This window comes from Salvelinus alpinus, chromosome 6 (genome assembly GCF_045679555.1).
Source record: "Salvelinus alpinus chromosome 6, SLU_Salpinus.1, whole genome shotgun sequence".
NCBI lineage: Eukaryota > Metazoa > Chordata > Actinopteri > Salmoniformes > Salmonidae > Salvelinus > Salvelinus alpinus.
Genome location: NC_092091.1, coordinates 88,627,826 through 88,648,981, shown reverse-complemented (window position 1 = coordinate 88,648,981; position 21,156 = coordinate 88,627,826). Strand labels below are relative to the sequence as shown.

The 21,156-nt window shown below is 40.2% G+C and overlaps 1 protein-coding gene across 1 annotated transcript in view; it reads right to left on the bottom strand.

Annotated features, from left to right (window-relative positions):
* The window catches only part of ptprdb (protein tyrosine phosphatase receptor type Db), a 294,094-nt gene that overhangs the window by 53,778 nt on the left and 219,160 nt on the right, over window positions 1-21,156 (bottom strand). Inside the window, exons 32-34 of the mRNA XM_071408267.1 lie at window positions 19,245-19,420; window positions 3,849-3,968; window positions 3,424-3,578 (exon numbers count right to left, since the gene is read on the bottom strand). Of these exons, the coding sequence (XP_071264368.1) occupies window positions 3,424-3,578; window positions 3,849-3,968; window positions 19,245-19,420 (451 nt within the window). The remainder of the gene's footprint in view (window positions 1-3,423; window positions 3,579-3,848; window positions 3,969-19,244; window positions 19,421-21,156) is intronic.

Below are 21,156 nucleotides of genomic sequence, written 5' to 3'. Positions count from 1 at the left end.
CCAGAGTCATGTACTCTACTGTTCTACATCACTATACCAGAGTCATGTACTCTACTGTGCTACATCACTATACCAGAGTCATGTACTCTACTGTTCTACATCACTATACCAGAGTCATGTACTCTACTGTACTACATCACTATACCAGAGTCATGTACTCTACATCACTATACCAGAGTCATGTACTCTACATCACTATACCAGAGTCATGTACTACATCACTATACCAGAGTCATGTACTCTACTGTTCTACATCACTATACCAGAGTCATGTACTACATCACTATACCAGAGTCATGTACTCTACATCACTATACCAGAGTCATGTACTCTACATCACTATACCAGAGTCATGTACTACATCACTATACAAGAGTCATGTACTCTACTGTTCTACATCACTATACCAGAGTCATGTACTCTACTGATCTACATCACTATACCAGAGTCATGTTCTACATCACTATACCAGAGTCATGTACTCTACTGTTCTACATCACTATACCAGAGTCATGTACTCTACTGTACTACATCACTATACCAGAGTCATGTACTCTACTGTACTACACCGCTATACCAGAGTCATGTACTCTACTGTACTACATCACTATACCAGAGTCATGTACTCTACTGTACTACACCGCTATACCAGAGTCATGTACTCTACTGTAGTACATCACTATACCAGAGTCATGTACTCTACTGTACTACATCACTATACCAGAGTCATGTACTCTACTGTTCTACATCACTATACCAGAGTCATGCACTCTACTGTACTACATCACTATACCAGAGTCATGTACTCTACTGTTCTACATCACTATACCAGAGTCATGTACTCTACTGTACTACATCACTATACCAGAGTCATGTACTCTACTGTTCTACATCACTATACCAGAGTCATGTACTCTACTGTACTACATCACTATACCAGAGTCATGTACTCTACTGTACTACATCACTATACCAGAGTCATGTACTCTACTGTACTACATCACTATACCAGAGTCATGTACTCTACTGTTCTACATCACTATACCAGAGTCATGTACTCTACTGATCTACATCACTATACCAGAGTCATGTTCTACATCACTATACCAGAGTCATGTACTCTACTGTTCTACATCACTATACCAGAGTCATGTACTCTACTGTACTACATCACTATACCAGAGTCATGTACTCTACTGTACTACACCGCTATACCAGAGTCATGTACTCTACTGTACTACATCACTATACCAGAGTCATGTACTCTACTGTACTACACCGCTATACCAGAGTCATGTACTCTACTGTAGTACATCACTATACCAGAGTCATGTACTCTACTGTACTACATCACTATACCAGAGTCATGTACTCTACTGTTCTACATCACTATACCAGAGTCATGTACTCTACTGTACTACATCACTATACCAGAGTCATGTACTCTACTGTTCTACATCACTATACCAGAGTCATGTACTCTACTGTACTACATCACTATACCAGAGTCATGTACTCTACTGTTCTACATCACTATACCAGAGTCATGTACTCTACTGTACTACATCACTATACCAGAGTCATGTACTCTACTGTACTACACCACTATACCAGAGTCATGTACTCTACTGTACTACATCACTATACCAGAGTCATGTACTCTACTGTTCTACATCAGTATACCAGAGTCATGTACTCTACTGTACTACATCACTATACCAGAGTCATGTACTCTACTGTACTACATCACTATACCAGAGTCATGTACTCTACTGTACTACATCACTATACCAGAGTCATGTACTCTACTGTTCTACATCACTATACCAGAGTCATGTACTCTACTGTACTGCATCACTATACAAGAGTCATGTACTCTACTGTACTACATCACTATACCAGAGTCATGTACTCTACTGTTCTACATCACTATACCAGAGTCATGTACTCTACTGTACTACATCACTATACCAGAGTCATGTACTCTACTGTTCTACATCACTATACCAGAGTCATGTACTCTACTGTACTACATCACTATACCAGAGTCATGTACTCTACATCACTATACCAGAGTCATGTACTCTACATCACTATACCAGAGTCATGTACTACATCACTATACCAGAGTCATGTACTCTACTGTTCTACATCACTATACCAGAGTCATGTACTACATCACTATACCAGAGTCATGTACTCTACATCACTATACCAGAGTCATGTACTCTACATCACTATACCAGAGTCATGTACTACATCACTATACAAGAGTCATGTACTCTACTGTTCTACATCACTATACCAGAGTCATGTACTCTACTGATCTACATCACTATACCAGAGTCATGTTCTACATCACTATACCAGAGTCATGTACTCTACTGTTCTACATCACTATACCAGAGTCATGTACTCTACTGTACTACATCACTATACCAGAGTCATGTACTCTACTGTACTACACCGCTATACCAGAGTCATGTACTCTACTGTACTACATCACTATACCAGAGTCATGTACTCTACTGTACTACACCGCTATACCAGAGTCATGTACTCTACTGTAGTACATCACTATACCAGAGTCATGTACTCTACTGTACTACATCACTATACCAGAGTCATGTACTCTACTGTTCTACATCACTATACCAGAGTCATGTACTCTACTGTACTACATCACTATACCAGAGTCATGTACTCTACTGTTCTACATCACTATACCAGAGTCATGTACTCTACTGTACTACATCACTATACCAGAGTCATGTACTCTACTGTTCTACATCACTATACCAGAGTCATGTACTCTACTGTACTACATCACTATACCAGAGTCATGTACTCTACTGTACTACACCACTATACCAGAGTCATGTACTCTACTGTACTACATCACTATACCAGAGTCATGTACTCTACTGTTCTACATCACTATACCAGAGTCATGTACTCTACTGTACTACATCACTATACCAGAGTCATGTACTCTACTGTACTACATCACTATACCAGAGTCATGTACTCTACTGTACTACATCACTATACCAGAGTCATGTACTCTACTGTACTACATCACTATACCAGAGTCATGATAATGCTTGGCGTTCCAGGTAAATCGGAGCCACTCACGTTCTGTTTCCGGCACCTCCCGATTTACCAATGAATCTCTGTACAAAACAGACTGTTCTTCAACAGATCCATATTTCTGCACTGTGTTACTGACTAAACCTCCAGTGTTGACCTATCGGTGAACGAAGGTCAAACAGACTGTAACAGACCAATGGAAAGAGAGGGTACCCAGACGTGCTTCAGCCCAGCTTCAACCAAAAAATGGGAATCGACGGAGGGACTTGAAAATTCCCGAAATATTCCTTACCCACAGGAAACTTGAAGTAATATAATTTGTAAAGATGGTACCTGCAGTGAACCACCATGGGTCCTGCGTCTGGGGGGTTGCAGGCCTTGACCCGTCGTAGGAAGGCCAGGAAGGGGGTGGGGTGTTCGGGGACCCCGTGGTCCGGCCAGGCTGTAAACTGGAACTGACGAATCTCACGCTTCTCATTCGAGCCACTCTGGAGGAGGGGAGAGGGAGGAGAGGAGGAGAGGAGGAGAAAAGAGGAGAGGAGGAAAGGGGAGGGGATGGGAGAGGAGAGGAAAGGAGGGGAGTGGAGGGGAGAAGAGAGGAGAGGAGGAGAGGAGTAGAGAGGAGGAGATGAGGAGAGGAGAGGAGGGGAGGTTACACAAAAAGTACACACATAAAACACACGTCCGTCCGTCTGTCTGTCTGTGTCTCTCCCCCCCCCACACACACACAACCCCCCCCCCCCCCTCCACACACACACCTTGTAGAGAGCGAAGGTCCTAACAGAGTATGTAGCCAGCTCTACAGTGTCCAGCAGAGTAACCTGTATCAGCCCGTATGTCTCTGTTCCTCTGGTAGGCCAGTACTGATCACATTTTACCTGCAGAGAGAGAGAGAGACAATGTCAGAGGGGGGCGGAGGGGTAAAAAAGAGAGAGAGAGAGACAGAGATAATGAGAGAAGAGAGAGAGAGAGTGTGTGTGTGTAGGTACAGTGTGTGAGAGACAGACAGGTGTTATTCTAAGTTATCTATCAGATACTGAACTAGCTATAAGTGGTCACAGGATGTTGTGCTAACCTCTACAAATATGCAAACACCAAACCCCAGCATGCTTTAGCACCGTACCACATAAAATTCCACATAACAAGCAGACATATTTGTAGTTCTTTTCCAGCCTCAGAAACCACAGAAATCCCCTGGAGAGCCCATGGCAGAATCAGGCCAAACCAAACGATGTGGATGACCTGATCCATCCAGTTTCACATCAAAGCCAGTGGGGAGGCCTGCTCTGCATTCCACTCGTCCAGACTGGATTCTGGTGTTTCTGGCCATTGCTACTCTGTAATTATCTGTTCTCTTTCCCTGAGACGCTGGGATAATAATATAGCTTTATACTGTACTGCATTCCACAGGGCTGAGACGCTGGGATTATAATATAGCTTTATACTGTACTGCTTTCCACAGGGCTGAGACGCTGGGATTATAATACAGCTTTATACTGTACTGCTTTCCACAGGGCTGAGACGCTGGGATTATAATATAGCTTTATACTGTACTGCTTTCCACAGGGCTGAGACGCTGGGATTATAATACAGCTTTATACTGTACTGCTTTCCACAGGGCTGAGACGCTGGACAGGACACTAGTCTATCTCCTGTTTCTGTAGTGAGACAGCTTGATGTACAGTACACCCCCTGGACAGGACACTAGTCTATCTCCTGTTTCTGTAGTGAGACAGCTTGATGTACAGTACACCCCCTGGACAGGACACTAGTCTATCTCCTGTTTCTGTAGTGAGACAGATTGATGTACCAGGACACCCCCTGGACAGGACACTAGTCTATCTCCTGTTTCTGTAGTGAGACAGATTGATGTACCAGGACACCCCCTGGACAGGACACTAGTCTATCTCCTGTTTCTGTAGTGTGAGACAGCTTGATGTACAGTACACCCCCTGGACAGGACACTAGTCTATCTCCTGTTTCTGTAGTGAGACAGATTGATGTACCAGGACACCCCCTGGACAGGACACTAGTCTATATCCTGTTTCTGTAGTGTGAGACAGCTTGATGTACCAGGACACCCCCTGGACAGGACACTAGTCTATCTCCTGTTTCTGTAGGGAGACAGCTTGATGTACCAGTACACCCCCTGGACAGGACACTAGTCTATATCCTGTTTCTGTAGTGTGAGACAGCTTGATGTACCAGTACACCCCCTGAACAGTCTATTGCAGGGACATAGGGCTCTGGTCAAAAGTAGTGCACTATTTGGGGAATAGGGTGACAAATGGGATGTGACCATAGCATTTCTACTGAGAAGCTGGGTTACACACCAGGGAATGACTGGAGTAAATATAGCACATTGTAGCTCCCTACTGTACATGTAGTCTGATGCTAATGTACTGAAGGGATATGGTCCAGTCTAATAGTCTAATATAGTCTGATGCTAATGTACTGAAGGGATATAGTACAGTCTAATAGTCTAATATAGTCTGATGCTAATGTACTGAAACGATATGGTCCAGTCTAATAGTCTAATATAGTCTGATGCTAATGTACTGAAACGATATGGTCCAGTCTAATAGTCTAATATAGTCTGATGCTAATGTACTGAAGGGATATGGTCCAGTCTAATAGTCTAATATAGTCTGATGCTAATGTACTGAAACGATATGGTCCAGTCTAATAGTCTAATATAGTCTGATGCTAATGTACTGAAGGGATATGGTCCAGTCTAATAGTCTAATATAGTCTGATGCTAATGTACTGAAGCGATATGGTCCAGTCTAATAGTCTAATATAGTCTGATGCTAATGTACTGAAACGATATGGTCCAGTCTAATAGTCTAATATAGTCTGATGCTAATGTACTGAAACGATATGGTCCAGTCTAATAGTCTAATATAGTCTGATGCTAATGTACTGAAGGGATATGGTCCAGTCTAATAGTCTAATATAGTCTGATGCTAATGTACTGAAGCGATATGGTCCAGTCTAATAGTCTAATATAGTCTGATGCTAATGTACTGAAGCGATATGGTCCAGTCTAATAGTCTAATATAGTCTGATGCTAATGTACTGAAGGGATATGGTCCAGTCTAATAGTCTAATATAGTCTGATGCTAATGTACTGAAACGATATGGTCCAGTCTAATAGTCTACTATAGTCTGATGCTAATGTACTGAAGGGATATGGTCCAGTCTAATAGTCTAATATAGTCTGATGCTAATGTACTGAAGGGATATGGTCCAGTCTAATAGTCTAATATAGTCTGATGCTAATGTACTGAAACGATATGGTCCAGTCTAATAGTCTAATATAGTCTGATGCTAATGTACTGAAGGGATATGGTCCAGTCTAATAGTCTAATATAGTCTGATGCTAATGTACTGAAACGATATGGTCCAGTCTAATAGTCTAATATAGTCTGATGCTAATGTACTGAAACGATATGGTCCAGTCTAATAGTCTAATATAGTCTGATGCTAATGTACTGAAGGGATATGGTCCAGTCTAATATAGTCTGATGCTAATGTACTGAAACGATATGGTACAGTCTAATAGTCTAATATAGTCTGATGCTAATGTACTGAAACGATATGGTCCAGTCTAATAGTCTAATATAGTCTGATGCTAATGTACTGAAGGGATATGGTACAGTCCAATAGTCTAATATAGTCTGATGCTAATGTACTGAAGGGATATGGTCCAGTCTAATAGTCTAATATAGTCTGATGCTAATGTACTGAAGGGATATGGTCCAGTCTAATAGTCTAATATAGTCTAATGCTAATGTACTGAAACGATATGGTCCAGTCTAATAGTCTAATATAGTCTGATGCTAATGTACTGAAACGATATGGTCCAGTCTAATAGTCTAATATAGTCTGATGCTAATGTACTGAAACGATATGGTCCAGTCTAATAGTCTAATATAGTCTGATGCTAATGTACTGAAACGATATGGTCCAGTCTAATAGTCTAATATAGTCTGATGCTAATGTACTGAAGGGATATGGTCCAGTCTAATAGTCTAATATAGTCTGATACTAATGTACTGAAACGATATGGTCCAGTCTAATAGTCTAATATAGTCTGATGCTAATGTACTGAAACGATATGGTACAGTCTAATAGTCTAATATAGTCTGATGCTAATGTACTGAAACGATATGGTCCAGTCTAATAGTCTAATATAGTCTGATGCTAATGTACTGAAGGGATATGGTACAGTCCAATAGTCTAATATAGTCTGATGCTAATGTACTGAAGGGATATGGTCCAGTCTAATAGTCTAATATAGTCTGATGCTAATGTACTGAAGGGATATGGTCCAGTCTAATAGTCTAATATAGTCTGATGCTAATGTACTGAAGGGATATGGTCCAGTCTAATAGTCTAATATAGTCTGATGCTAATGTACTGAAACGATATGGTCCAGTCTAATAGTCTAATATAGTCTAATGCTAATGTACTGAAACGATATGGTCCAGTCTAATAGTCTAATATAGTCTGATGCTAATGTACTGAAACGATATGGTCCAGTCTAATAGTCTAATATAGTCTGATGCTAATGTACTGAAACGATATGGTCCAGTCTAATAGTCTAATATAGTCTGATGCTAATGTACTGAAACGATATGGTCCAGTCTAATAGTCTAATATAGTCTGATGCTAATGTACTGAAGGGATATGGTCCAGTCTAATAGTCTAATATAGTCTGATACTAATGTACTGAAACGATATGGTCCAGTCTAATTGTCTAATATAGTCTGATGCTAATGTACTGAAACGATATGGTCCAGTCTAATAGTCTAATATAGTCTGATGCTAATGTACTGAAACGATATGGTCCAGTCTAATAGTCTAATATAGTCTGATGCTAATGTACTGAAACGATATGGTCCAGTCTAATAGTCTAATATAGTCTGATGCTAATGTACTGAAACGATATGGTCCAGTCTAATAGTCTAATATAGTCTGATGCTAATGTACTGAAGGGATATGGTCCAGTCTAATAGTCTAATATAGTCTGATGCTAATGTACTGAAACGATATGGTCCAGTCTAATAGTCTAATATAGTCTGATGCTAATGTACTGAGGCGATATAGTACAGTCTAATAGTCTAATATAGTCTGATACTAATGTACTGAAACGATATGGTCCAGTCTAATAGTCTAATATAGTCTGATGCTAATGTACTGAAGGGATATGGTCCAGTCCAATAGTCTAATATAGTCTGATGCTAATGTACTGAGGCGATATAGTTCAGTCTAATAGTCTAATATAGTCTGATACTAATGTACTGAGGCGATATAGTACAGTCTAATAGTCTAATATAGTCTGATACTAATGTACTGAAACGATATGGTCCAGACTAATAGTCTAATATAGTCTGATGCTAATGTACTGAAACGATATGGTCCAGTCTAATAGTCTAATATAGTCTGATGCTAATGTACTGAAACGATATGGTCCAGTCTAATAGTCTAATATAGTCTGATGCTAATGTACTGAAGCGATATGGTCCAGTCTAATAGTCTAATATAGTCTGATGCTAATGTACTGAAGGGATATGGTCCAGTCTAATAGTCTAATGCTAATGTACTGAAACGATATGGTCCAGTCTAATAGTCTAATATAGTCTGATGCTAATGTACTGAAGCGATATGGTCCAGTCTAATAGTCTAATATAGTCTGATGCTAATGTACTGAAACGATATGGTCCAGTCTAATAGTCTAATATAGTCTGATGCTAATGTATTGAAACGATATGGTCCAGTCTAATAGTCTAATATAGTCTGATACTAATGTACTGTAGCTCCTTAATGTACTATTAGCTATGTAATATACAGTAGCTGCCTGACCTAACACGGATGACTAGTGGCTACAGTCTAGATGTAATATACAGTAGCTACCTAACCTAACACGGATGACTAGTGGCTACAGTCTAGATGTAATATACAGTAGCTACCTAACATGGATGACTAGTGGCTACAGTCTAGATGTAATATACAGTAGCTACCTAACATGGATGACTAGTGGCTACAGTCTAGATGTAATATACAGTAGCTACCTAACCTAACACGGATGACTAGTGGCTACAGTCTAGATGTAATATACAGTAGCTACCTAGCCTAACATGGATGACTAGTGGCTACAGTCTAGATGTAATATACAGTAGCTACCTAACCTAACATGGATGACTAGTGGCTACAGTCTAGATGTAATATACAGTAGCTACCTAACCTAACACGGATGACTAGTGGCTACAGTCTAGATGTAATATACAGTAGCTACCTAACAGGGATGACTAGTGGCTACAGTCTAGATGTAATATACAGTAGCTACCTAACCTAACATGGATGACTAGTGGCTACAGTCTAGATGTAATATACAGTAGCTACCTAACAGGGATGACTAGTGGCTACAGTCTAGATGTAATATACAGTAGCTACCTAACCTAACACGGATGACTAGTGGCTACAGTCTAGATGTAATATACAGTAGCTACCTAACATGGATGACTAGTGGCTACAGTCTATATGTAATATACAGTAGCTACCTAACACGGATGACTAGTGGCTACAGTCTAGATGTAATATACAGTAGCTACCTAACCTAACACGGATGACTAGTGGCTACAGTCTAGATGTAATATACAGTAGCTACCTAACATGGATGACTAGTGGCTACAGTCTAGATGTAATATACAGTAGCTACCTAACATGGATGACTAGTGGCTACAGTCTAGATGTAATATACAGTAGCTACCTAACACGGATGACTAGTGGCTACAGTCTAGATGTAATATACAGTAGCTACCTAACCTAACACGGATGACTAGTGGCTACAGTCTAGATGTAATATACAGTAGCTACCTAACATGGATGACTAGTGGCTACAGTCTAGATGTAATATACAGTAGCTACCTAACATGGATGACTAGTGGCTACAGTCTATATGTAATATACAGTAGCTGCCTAACCTAACACGGATGACTAGTGGCTACAGTCTAGATGTAATATACAGTAGCTACCTAACCTAACACGGATGACTAGTGGCTACAGTCTAGATGTAATATACAGTAGCTACCTAACATGGATGACTAGTGGCTACAGTCTAGATGTAATATACAGTAGCTGCCTAACCTAACATGGATGACTAGTGGCTACAGTCTAGATGTAATATACAGTAGCTACCTAACCTAACATGGATGACTAGTGGCTACAGTCTAGATGTAATATACAGTAGCTACCTAACCTAACATGGATGACTAGTGGCTACAGTCTAGATGTAATATACAGTAGCTACCTAACATGGATGACTAGTGGCTACAGTCTAGATGTAATATACAGTAGCTACCTAACCTAACAGGGATGACTAGTGGCTACAGTCTAGATGTAATATACAGTAGCTACCTAACCTAACAGGGATGACTAGTGGCTACAGTCTAGATGTAATATACAGTAGCTACCTAACCTAACACGGATGACTAGTGGCTACAGTCTAGATGTAATATACAGTAGCTACCTAACATGGATGACTAGTGGCTACAGTCTATATGTAATATACAGTAGCTACCTAACACGGATGACTAGTGGCTACAGTCTAGATGTAATATACAGTAGCTACCTAACCTAACACGGATGACTAGTGGCTACAGTCTAGATGTAATATACAGTAGCTACCTAACATGGATGACTAGTGGCTACAGTCTAGATGTAATATACAGTAGCTACCTAACATGGATGACTAGTGGCTACAGTCTAGATGTAATATACAGTAGCTACCTAACATGGATGACTAGTGGCTACAGTCTAGATGTAATATACAGTAGCTGCCTAACCTAACATGGATGACTAGTGGCTACAGTCTAGATGTAATATACAGTAGCTACCTAACCTAACACGGATGACTAGTGGCTACAGTCTAGATGTAATATACAGTAGCTACCTAACCTAACATGGATGACTAGTGGCTACAGTCTAGATGTAATATACAGTAGCTACCTAACATGGATGACTAGTGGCTACAGTCTAGATGTAATATACAGTAGCTGCCTAACCTAACAGGGATGACTAGTGGCTACAGTCTAGATGTAATATACAGTAGCTACCTAACAGGGATGACTAGTGGCTACAGTCTAGATGTAATATACAGTAGCTACCTAACCTAACAGGGATGACTAGTGGCTACAGTCTAGATGTAATATACAGTAGCTACCTAACCTAACAGGGATGACTAGTGGCTACAGTCTAGATGTAATATACAGTAGCTACCTAACCTAACATGGATGACTAGTGGCTACAGTCTAGATGTAATATACAGTAGCTACCTAACATGGATGACTAGTGGCTACAGTCTAGATGTAATATACAGTAGCTACCTAACATGGATGACTAGTGGCTACAGTCTAGATGTAATATACAGTAGCTACCTAACCTAACAGGGATGACTAGTGGCTACAGTCTAGATGTAATATACAGTAGCTACCTAACCTAACACGGATGACTAGTGGCTACAGTCTAGATGTAATATACAGTAGCTACCTAACATGGATGACTAGTGGCTACAGTCTATATGTAATATACAGTAGCTACCTAACACGGATGACTAGTGGCTACAGTCTAGATGTAATATACAGTAGCTACCTAACCTAACACGGATGACTAGTGGCTACAGTCTATATGTAATATACAGTAACTACCTAACATGGATGACTAGTGGCTACAGTCTAGATGTAATATACAGTAGCTACCTAACATGGATGACTAGTGGCTACAGTCTAGATGTAATATACAGTAGCTACCTAACATGGATGACTAGTGGCTACAGTCTAGATGTAATATACAGTAGCTGCCTAACCTAACATGGATGACTAGTGGCTACAGTCTAGATGTAATATACAGTAGCTACCTAACCTAACACGGATGACTAGTGGCTACAGTCTAGATGTAATATACAGTAGCTACCTAACCTAACATGGATGACTAGTGGCTACAGTCTAGATGTAATATACAGTAGCTACCTAACATGGATGACTAGTGGCTACAGTCTAGATGTAATATACAGTAGCTGCCTAACCTAACAGGGATGACTAGTGGCTACAGTCTAGATGTAATATACAGTAGCTACCTAACAGGGATGACTAGTGGCTACAGTCTAGATGTAATATACAGTAGCTACCTAACCTAACAGGGATGACTAGTGGCTACAGTCTAGATGTAATATACAGTAGCTACCTAACCTAACAGGGATGACTAGTGGCTACAGTCTAGATGTAATATACAGTAGCTACCTAACCTAACATGGATGACTAGTGGCTACAGTCTAGATGTAATATACAGTAGCTACCTAACATGGATGACTAGTGGCTACAGTCTAGATGTGATATACAGTAGCTACCTAACATGGATGACTAGTGGCTACAGTCTAGATGTAATATACAGTAGCTACCTAACATGGATGACTAGTGGCTACAGTCTAGATGTAATATACAGTAGCTACCTAACCTAACACGGATGACTAGTGGCTACAGTCTAGATGTAATATACAGTAGCTACCTAACCTAACAGGGATGACTAGTGGCTACAGTCTAGATGTAATATACAGTAGCTACCTAACCTAACACGGATGACTAGTGGCTACAGTCTAGATGTAATATACAGTAGCTACCTAACATGGATGACTAGTGGCTACAGTCTAGATGTAATATACAGTAGCTACCTAACCTAACACGGATGACTAGTGGCTACAGTCTAGATGTAATATACAGTAGCTACCTAACATGGATGACTAGTGGCTACAGTCTAGATGTAATATACAGTAGCTACCTAACATGGATGACTAGTGGCTACAGTCTAGATGTAATATACAGTAGCTACCTAACCTAACACGGATGACTAGTGGCTACAGTCTAGATGTAATATACAGTAGCTACCTAACATGGATGACTAGTGGCTACAGTCTAGATGTAATATACAGTAGCTACCTAACCTAACACGGATGACTAGTGGCTACAGTCTAGATGTAATATACAGTAGCTACCTAACCTAACAGGGATGACTAGTGGCTACAGTCTAGATGTAATATACAGTAGCTACCTAACCTAACATGGATGACTAGTGGCTACAGTCTAGATGTAATATACAGTAGCTACCTAACCTAACACGGATGACTAGTGGCTACAGTCTAGATGTAATATACAGTAGCTACCTAACATGGATGACTAGTGGCTACAGTCTAGATGTAATATACAGTAGCTACCTAACACGGATGACTAGTGGCTACAGTCTAGATGTAATATACAGTAGCTACCTAACCTAACATGGATGACTAGTGGCTACAGTCTAGATGTAATATACAGTAGCTACCTAACATGGATGACTAGTGGCTACAGTCTAGATGTAATATACAGTAGCTGCCTAACCTAACATGGATGACTAGTGGTTACAGTCTAGATTAAACAGACAAATGTTTTGGGGGGTCAGTTTCATTTCTATTCAGCCAATTCAGGACAGGAACTGAAATCCCAATTGGAGACTTGAGAAGAAATAACAAAATCTAACTGATAGTAAATGGTACTAAATCTTCTTCTTCGAAGAGGAACGGACTGAACTGAAATGGAAGTAGACCCGTCCTTGAGACGAGATCCAAAGAGCACAACACACACAACATGCAACGTGAACTTAGTGGACAACGTGAACTTAGTGGACAACGTGAACTTAGTGGACAACGTGCATTTTGTTCAGTCTGTGGTTTTAGAGGAGGAGCATTTCAGTCATTCTCAGTGTGTTTTAAAAAGCAGACCGAAAATAATATAGTGTTTGATCAGAAAACCATGTGAGTAGAAATGAAGTAAGAGAGTAAAGGGAGAGGGATAGGGGGAGGGTAAAGGAGGGAGGGAAGGAGAGAGGGATAGGGGGAGGGTAAAGGAGGGAGGGAAGGAGAGAGGGATAGGGGAAGGGTAAAGGAGGGAGGGAAGGAAGGAGAGAGGGATTGGGGGAGGGTAAAGGAGGGAGGGATGGAGAGAGGGATAGGGGGAGGGTAAAGGAGGGAGGGAAGGAGAGAGGGATATGGGGAGGGTAAAGGAGGGAGGGAAGGAAAGAGGGATAGGGGGAGGGTAAAGGAGGGAGGGAAGGAAAGAGGGATAGGGGGAGGGTAAAGGAGGGAGGGAAGGAGAGAGGGATAGGGGGAGGGTAAAGGAGGGAGGGAAGGAGAGAGGGATAGGGGAAGGGTAAAGGAGGGAGGGAAGGAGAGAGGGATAGGGGGAGGGTAAAGGAGGGAGGGAAGGAGAGAGGGATAGGGGGAGGGTAAAGGAGGGAGGGAAGGAAAGAGGGATAGGGGGAGGGTAAAGGAGGGAGGGAAGGAAAGAGGGATAGGGGAGGGTAAAGGAGGGAGGGAAGGAGAGAGGGATAGGGGGAGGGTAAAGGAGGGAGGGAAGGAAAGAGGGATAGGGGGAGGGTAAAGGAGGGAGGGATGGAGAGAGGGATAGGGGGAGGGCAAAGGAGGGAGGGAAGGAGAGAGGGTTAGGGGAGGGTAAAGGAGGGAGGGAAGGAGAGAGGGATAGGGGGAGGGTAAAGGAGGGAGGGAAGGAGAGAGGGATAGGGGAGGGTAAAGGAGGGAGGGAAGGAGAGAGGGATAGGGGGAGGGTAAAGGAGGGAGGGAAGGAGAGAGGGTTAGGGGAGGGTAAAGGAGGGAGGGAAGGAGAGAGGGATAGGGGGAGGGTAAAGGAGGGAGGGAAGGAAAGAGGGATAGGGGGAGGGTAAAGGAGGGAGGGAAGGAGAGAGGGAGGGTAAAGGAGGGAGGGAAGGAGAGAGGGATAGGGGGAGGGTAAAGGAGGGAGGGAAGGAAAGAGGGATAGGGGGAGGGTAAAGGAGGGAGGGAAGGAGAGAGGGATAGGGGGAGGGTAAAGGAGGGAGGGAAGGAGAGAGGGATAGGGGGAGGGTAAAGGAGGGAGGGAAGGAGAAAGGGATAGGGGGAGGGTAAAGGAGGGAGGGAAGGAGAGAGGGATAGGGGGAGGGAAGGAGAGAGGGATAGGGGAAGGGTAAAGGAGGGAGGGAAGGAGAGAGGGATAGGGGGAGTGTAAAGGAGGGAGGGAAGGAGAGAGGGATAGGGGGAGGGTAAAGGAGGGAGGGAAGGAGAGAGGGATAGGGGGAGGGTAAAGGAGGGAGGGAAGGAGAGAGGGATAGGGGGAGGGTAAACGAGGGAGGGAAGGAAAGAGGGATAGGGGGAGGGTAAAGGAGGGAGGGAAGGAGAGAGGGATAGGGGAGCGTAAAGGAGGGAGTGAAGGAAAGAGGGATAGGGGGAGGGTAAAGGAGGGAGGGAAGGAAAGAGGGATAGGGGAGGGTAAAGGAGGGAGGGAAGGAGAGAGGGATAGGGGGAGGGTAAAGGAGGGAGGGAAGGAGAGAGGGATAGGGGGAGGGTAAAGGAGGGAGGGAAGGAGGGAGGGATGTCTTGCCTTGGAGAAGAAATAAGAGGGCATCTGAAACAGGTCAGAGAGAGAGAGAGAGAGAGAGAGGGAGAGAGGGAGAGAGAGAGAGAGTTGAAAAAGAGACATGGCAGCAGCTACCACACAGCACTACAGTACATTACTACCACAGTATTAGTACTGCTATTAAAATGGTACTATATAGTACATGGTAATACTCGAATATTAGTATTATTGTTAGTATTAGCATGGTACTACCAGAGCCATATATTTAGCCATATATTTATCCATATATAACCATATATTTATCCATATATTTATCCATATATAACCATATATTTATCCATATATTTATCCATACATAACCATATATTTATCCATATGTAACTATATATTTATCCATATATAACCATATATTTATCCATATATTTATCCATATATAACCATATATTTATCCATATATTTATCCATACATAACCATATATTTATCCATATGTAACTATATATTTATCCATATATAACAATATATTTATCCATATATTTATCCATATATAACCATATATTTATCCATATGTAACTATATATTTATCCATATATAACCATATATTTATCCATATATTTATCCATATATAACCATATATTTATCCATATATTTATCCATATATAACCATATATTTATCCATATATTTATCCATACATAACCATATATTTATCCATATGTAACTATATATTTATCCATATATGACCATATATTTATCCATATATTTATCCATATATAACCATATATTTATCCATATGTAACTATATATTTATCCATATATGACCATATATTTATCCATACGTAACCATACATTTATCCATATATAACTATACATTTATCCATATATAACCATATATTTAGCCATACATATCCATATATAACCATATATTTATCCATATATAACAATATATTTATCCATATATGACCATATAATTATCCATACATGACCATATATTTATCCATATATTTATCCATATATTTATCCATACATGACCATATATTTATCCATACATGACCATATATTTATCCATATATTTATCCATATATTTATCCATATATTTATCCATACATGACCATATATTTATCCATACATGACCATATATTTATCCATATATTTATCCATATATTTATCCATATATTTATCCATACATGACCATATATTTATCCATACATGACCATATATTTATCCATATATTTATCCATATATTTATCCATACATGACCATATATTTATCCATATATTTATCCATATATGTATCCATACATGACCATATATTTACCCATATATAACCATATATATATATATATGACCATATCATGGTACTACATACTGCATGTTAGTACTACTAGTCATGGTACTACATAGTACATGGTAGTACTACTAGTTATGGTACTACACAGTACATGACAGTACTACTAGTTATGGTACTACATAGTACATGCCAGTACTACTAGTCCTGGTACTACATAGTACATGGCAGTACTACTAGTCATGGTACTAAGTAGTACATGATAGTACTAGTAGTCATGGTACTTCATAGTACATGGTAGTACTACTAGTTATGGTACTAAGTAGTACATGATAGTACTACTAGTCATGGTACTACATAGTACATGACAGTACTACTAGTCATGGTACTACATAGTACATGACAGTACTACTAGTTATGGTACTACATAGTACATGGTAGTACTACTAGTTATGGTACTACATAGTACATGACAGTACTACTAGTTATGGTACTACATAGTACATGCCAGTACTACTAGTCCTGGTACTACATAGTACATGGCAGTACTACTAGTCATGGTACTAAGTAGTACATGATAGTACTAGTAGTCATGGTACTTCATAGTACATGGTAGTACTACTAGTTATGGTACTAAGTAGTACATGATAGTACTACTAGTCATGGTACTACATAGTACATGACAGTACTACTAGTCATGGTACTACATAGTACATGACAGTACTACTAGTTATGGTACTACATAGTACATGCCAGTACTACTAGTCCTGGTACTACATAGTACATGGCAGTACTACTAGTCATGGTACTAAGTAGTACATGATAGTACTAGTAGTCATGGTACTTCATAGTACATGGTAGTACTACTAGTTATGGTACTAAGTAGTACATGATAGTACTACTAGTCATGGTACTACATAGTACATGACAGTACTACTAGTCATGGTACTACATAGTACATGACAGTACTACTAGTTATGGTACTACATAGTACATGCCAGTACTACTAGTCATGGTACTACATAGTACATGGCAGTACTACTAGTCATGGTACTAAGTAGTACATGATAGTACTACTAGTCATGGTACTACATAGTACATGGTAGTACTACTAGTCATGGTACTACATAGTACATGACAGTACTACTAGTTATGGTACTACATAGTGCATGGTAGTACTACTAGTTATGGTACTACATAGTACATGACAGTACTACTAGTCATGGTACTACATAGTACATGGTAGTACTACTAGTCATGGTACTACATAGTACATGACAGTACTACTAGTTATGGTACTACATAGTGCATGGTAGTACTACTAGTTATGGTACTACATAGTGCATGGTAGTACTACTAGTTATGGTACTACATTGTACATGACAGTACTACTAGTCCTGGTACTACATAGTACATGGTAGTACTACTAGTCATGGTACTACATAGTACATGACAGTACTACTAGTCCTGGTACTACATAGTGCATGGTAGTACTACTAGTTATGGTACTACATTGTACATGACAGTACTACTAGTCCTGGTACTACATAGTGCATGGTAGTACTACTAGTCATGGTACTACATAGTACATGACAGTACTACAGTATAAGCATAGTATTAGTAGAAGCATGGTGGAAGGAGAAAGTTGTACCTAGTTTCTACATGGGGTAAGAAGAGAAACGGAAGACTAAAGGTGACATCACCATGTTAGAAACACGTCAGAGGGAGAAAATACATGATTATTAGAAGTCCTAATGGGAGAATCATACTGCTGTATACACACATAATATACAGCAGGGTTCACCAACTGGCCCCCGCATGTTATTTGGCCACCCCAAGTTTTCTAAGCCTCCAAGAAAACAATATAGATATTTATTTATTTATTCTTGGAAAATAAAAAGACAGTAAAAAAAAAACCCACCAGCAAATCAGCTCCAACTGATTTAAATTTTGAATTGTGTTCCAAGAGTATTTAAACGCATAATAAAGAGATACATGTCATCATATAGGTTTACAAATGTAAACAAAGTTTGAAATTATTCTGTTTAAAGTCTAGTATTATACTGTATCTGTTTGGACTTGTTGTGGTCAATTTGCAGTCTACAAATGATTAGCAATTATGTTCCCTGGTCCCCTGACCATCCACACCAGTAGAAATTCTATCCACACTGTACGTTGACATTAGTGGGTACAACACTGTACAGGACATAGTGTAGTTCTTGAAGATCTATCTCCATCCCCATTGATCATCATCTGATCTGTCCTCCTTCCTCCCATCTTTACAATGATCTGACACTAACTGCTCCTATAAGAAGCTCTGGATAAGAGCGTCTGCTAAAAATCACTCAAATGTAAAAATGTAATTTCTAACAGTCTACTGATTTCTAACTGTCCTCTTCGCTGTATTTTAACATGGGATATCAGTTCTTACCCGGGATTTCTCCTCTAGCTTGGTCATCATGATGATGTTGGCCGTGTGCTGTTCCCAAACCAGTCTCCAGAAGTCACAGAAGGTCTCGGGGAGAGAGCCCTGCGTCGCGATGTAGGCGTTCTGACGACGGTAGCCGTCAATGTAGTTAGCATTGATGTAGTCGCTGCCTGGAATACCTGGAGGGGGGGGATAAAGGGAGAGAGAGGAGGAGTGGGACAGTGAGAGAGCGAAAGAGAGAGAGAGAGACAGAGAGACACAGAGAGAGAGAGAGAGAGAGGGAGAGAGAGAGAGTGATACATTTGTATTGTCTTTTTGGTTTTCAGACAACTGAGTGTAATATTTACCTACTGAGTGTAATATTTAACTACTGAGTGTAATATTTAACTACTGAGTGTAATATTTACCTACTGAGTGTAATATTTAACTACTGAGTGTAATATTTACCTACTGAGTGTAATATTTACCTACTGAGTGTAATATTTAACTACTGAGTGTAGAGTGTAATATTTACCTACAGAGTGTAATATTTACCTACTGAGTGTAATATTTAACTACTGAGTGTAGAGTATAATAATTACCTACAGAGTGTAATAATTACCTACTGAGTGTAATATTTAACTACTGAGTGTACTATTTAACTTCTGAGTGTAATATTTACCTTCTGAGCGTAATATTTAACTTCTGAGTGTAATATTTACCTACTGAGTGTAATATTTAACTACTGAGTGTAATATTTAACTTCCGAGTGTAATATTTACCTACTGAGTGTAATATTTAACTACTGAGTGTAATATTTACCTACTGAGTGTAATATTTAACTACTGAGTGTAATATTTAACTACTGAGAGTAATATTTAACTACTGAGAGTAATATTGTTAACTCGGTCAGATAATCAGATCAGCCGCCCCTTGGGGATAATCAAAGTGTCAATCAATCAATCAATCAATCAATCAATCAATCAATCAATCAATCAATCAATCTGCATGTACAGAGGATGTGTTGGTTAGTGGATTGTGTTACTATCACAGCTGATAACCAGTTTGTATGGGGGAGGATTGTGTTACTATCACAGCTGATAACCAGTTTGTATGGGGGAGGATTGTGTTACTATCACAGCTGATAACCAGTTTGTATGGGAGGGGATTGTGTTACTATCACAGCTGATAACCAGTTTGTATGGGAGGGGATTGTGTTAACTATCACAGCTGATAACCAGTTTGTATGGGAGGGGATTGTGTTACTATCACAGCTGATAACCAGTTTGTATGGGAGGGGATTGTGTTACTATCACAGCTGATAACCAGTTTGTATGGGAGAGGATTGTGTTAACTATCACAGCTGATAACCAGTTTGTATGGGAGGGGATTGTGTTACTATCACAGCTGATAACCAGTTTGTATGGGAGGGGATTGTGTTAACTATCACAGCTGATAACCAGTTTGTATGGGAGAGGATTGTGTTAACTATCACAGCTGATAACCAGTTTGTATGGGAGGGGATTGTGTTACTATCACAGCTGATAACCAGTTTGTATGGGAGGGGATGGTGTTACTATCACAGCTGATAACCAGTTTGTATGGGAGGGGATTGTGTTACTATCACAGCTGATAACCAGTTTGTATGGGAGAGGATTGTGTTACTATCACAGCTGATAACCAGTTTGTATGGGAGAGGATTGTGTTACTATCACAGCTGATAACCAGTTTGTATGGGGGAGGATTGTGTTACTATCACAGCTGATAACCAGTTTGTATGGGAGGGGATTGTGTTACTATCACAGCTGATAACCAGTTTGTATGGGAGGGAACTTCACAGTGTCTGTTTCTGTTTCATTCAGGATCAGTCATGTTCATCTGGGCCTTATGCCCATAATCCCCCAAATCACTGTGTCACACACACACACACACACAC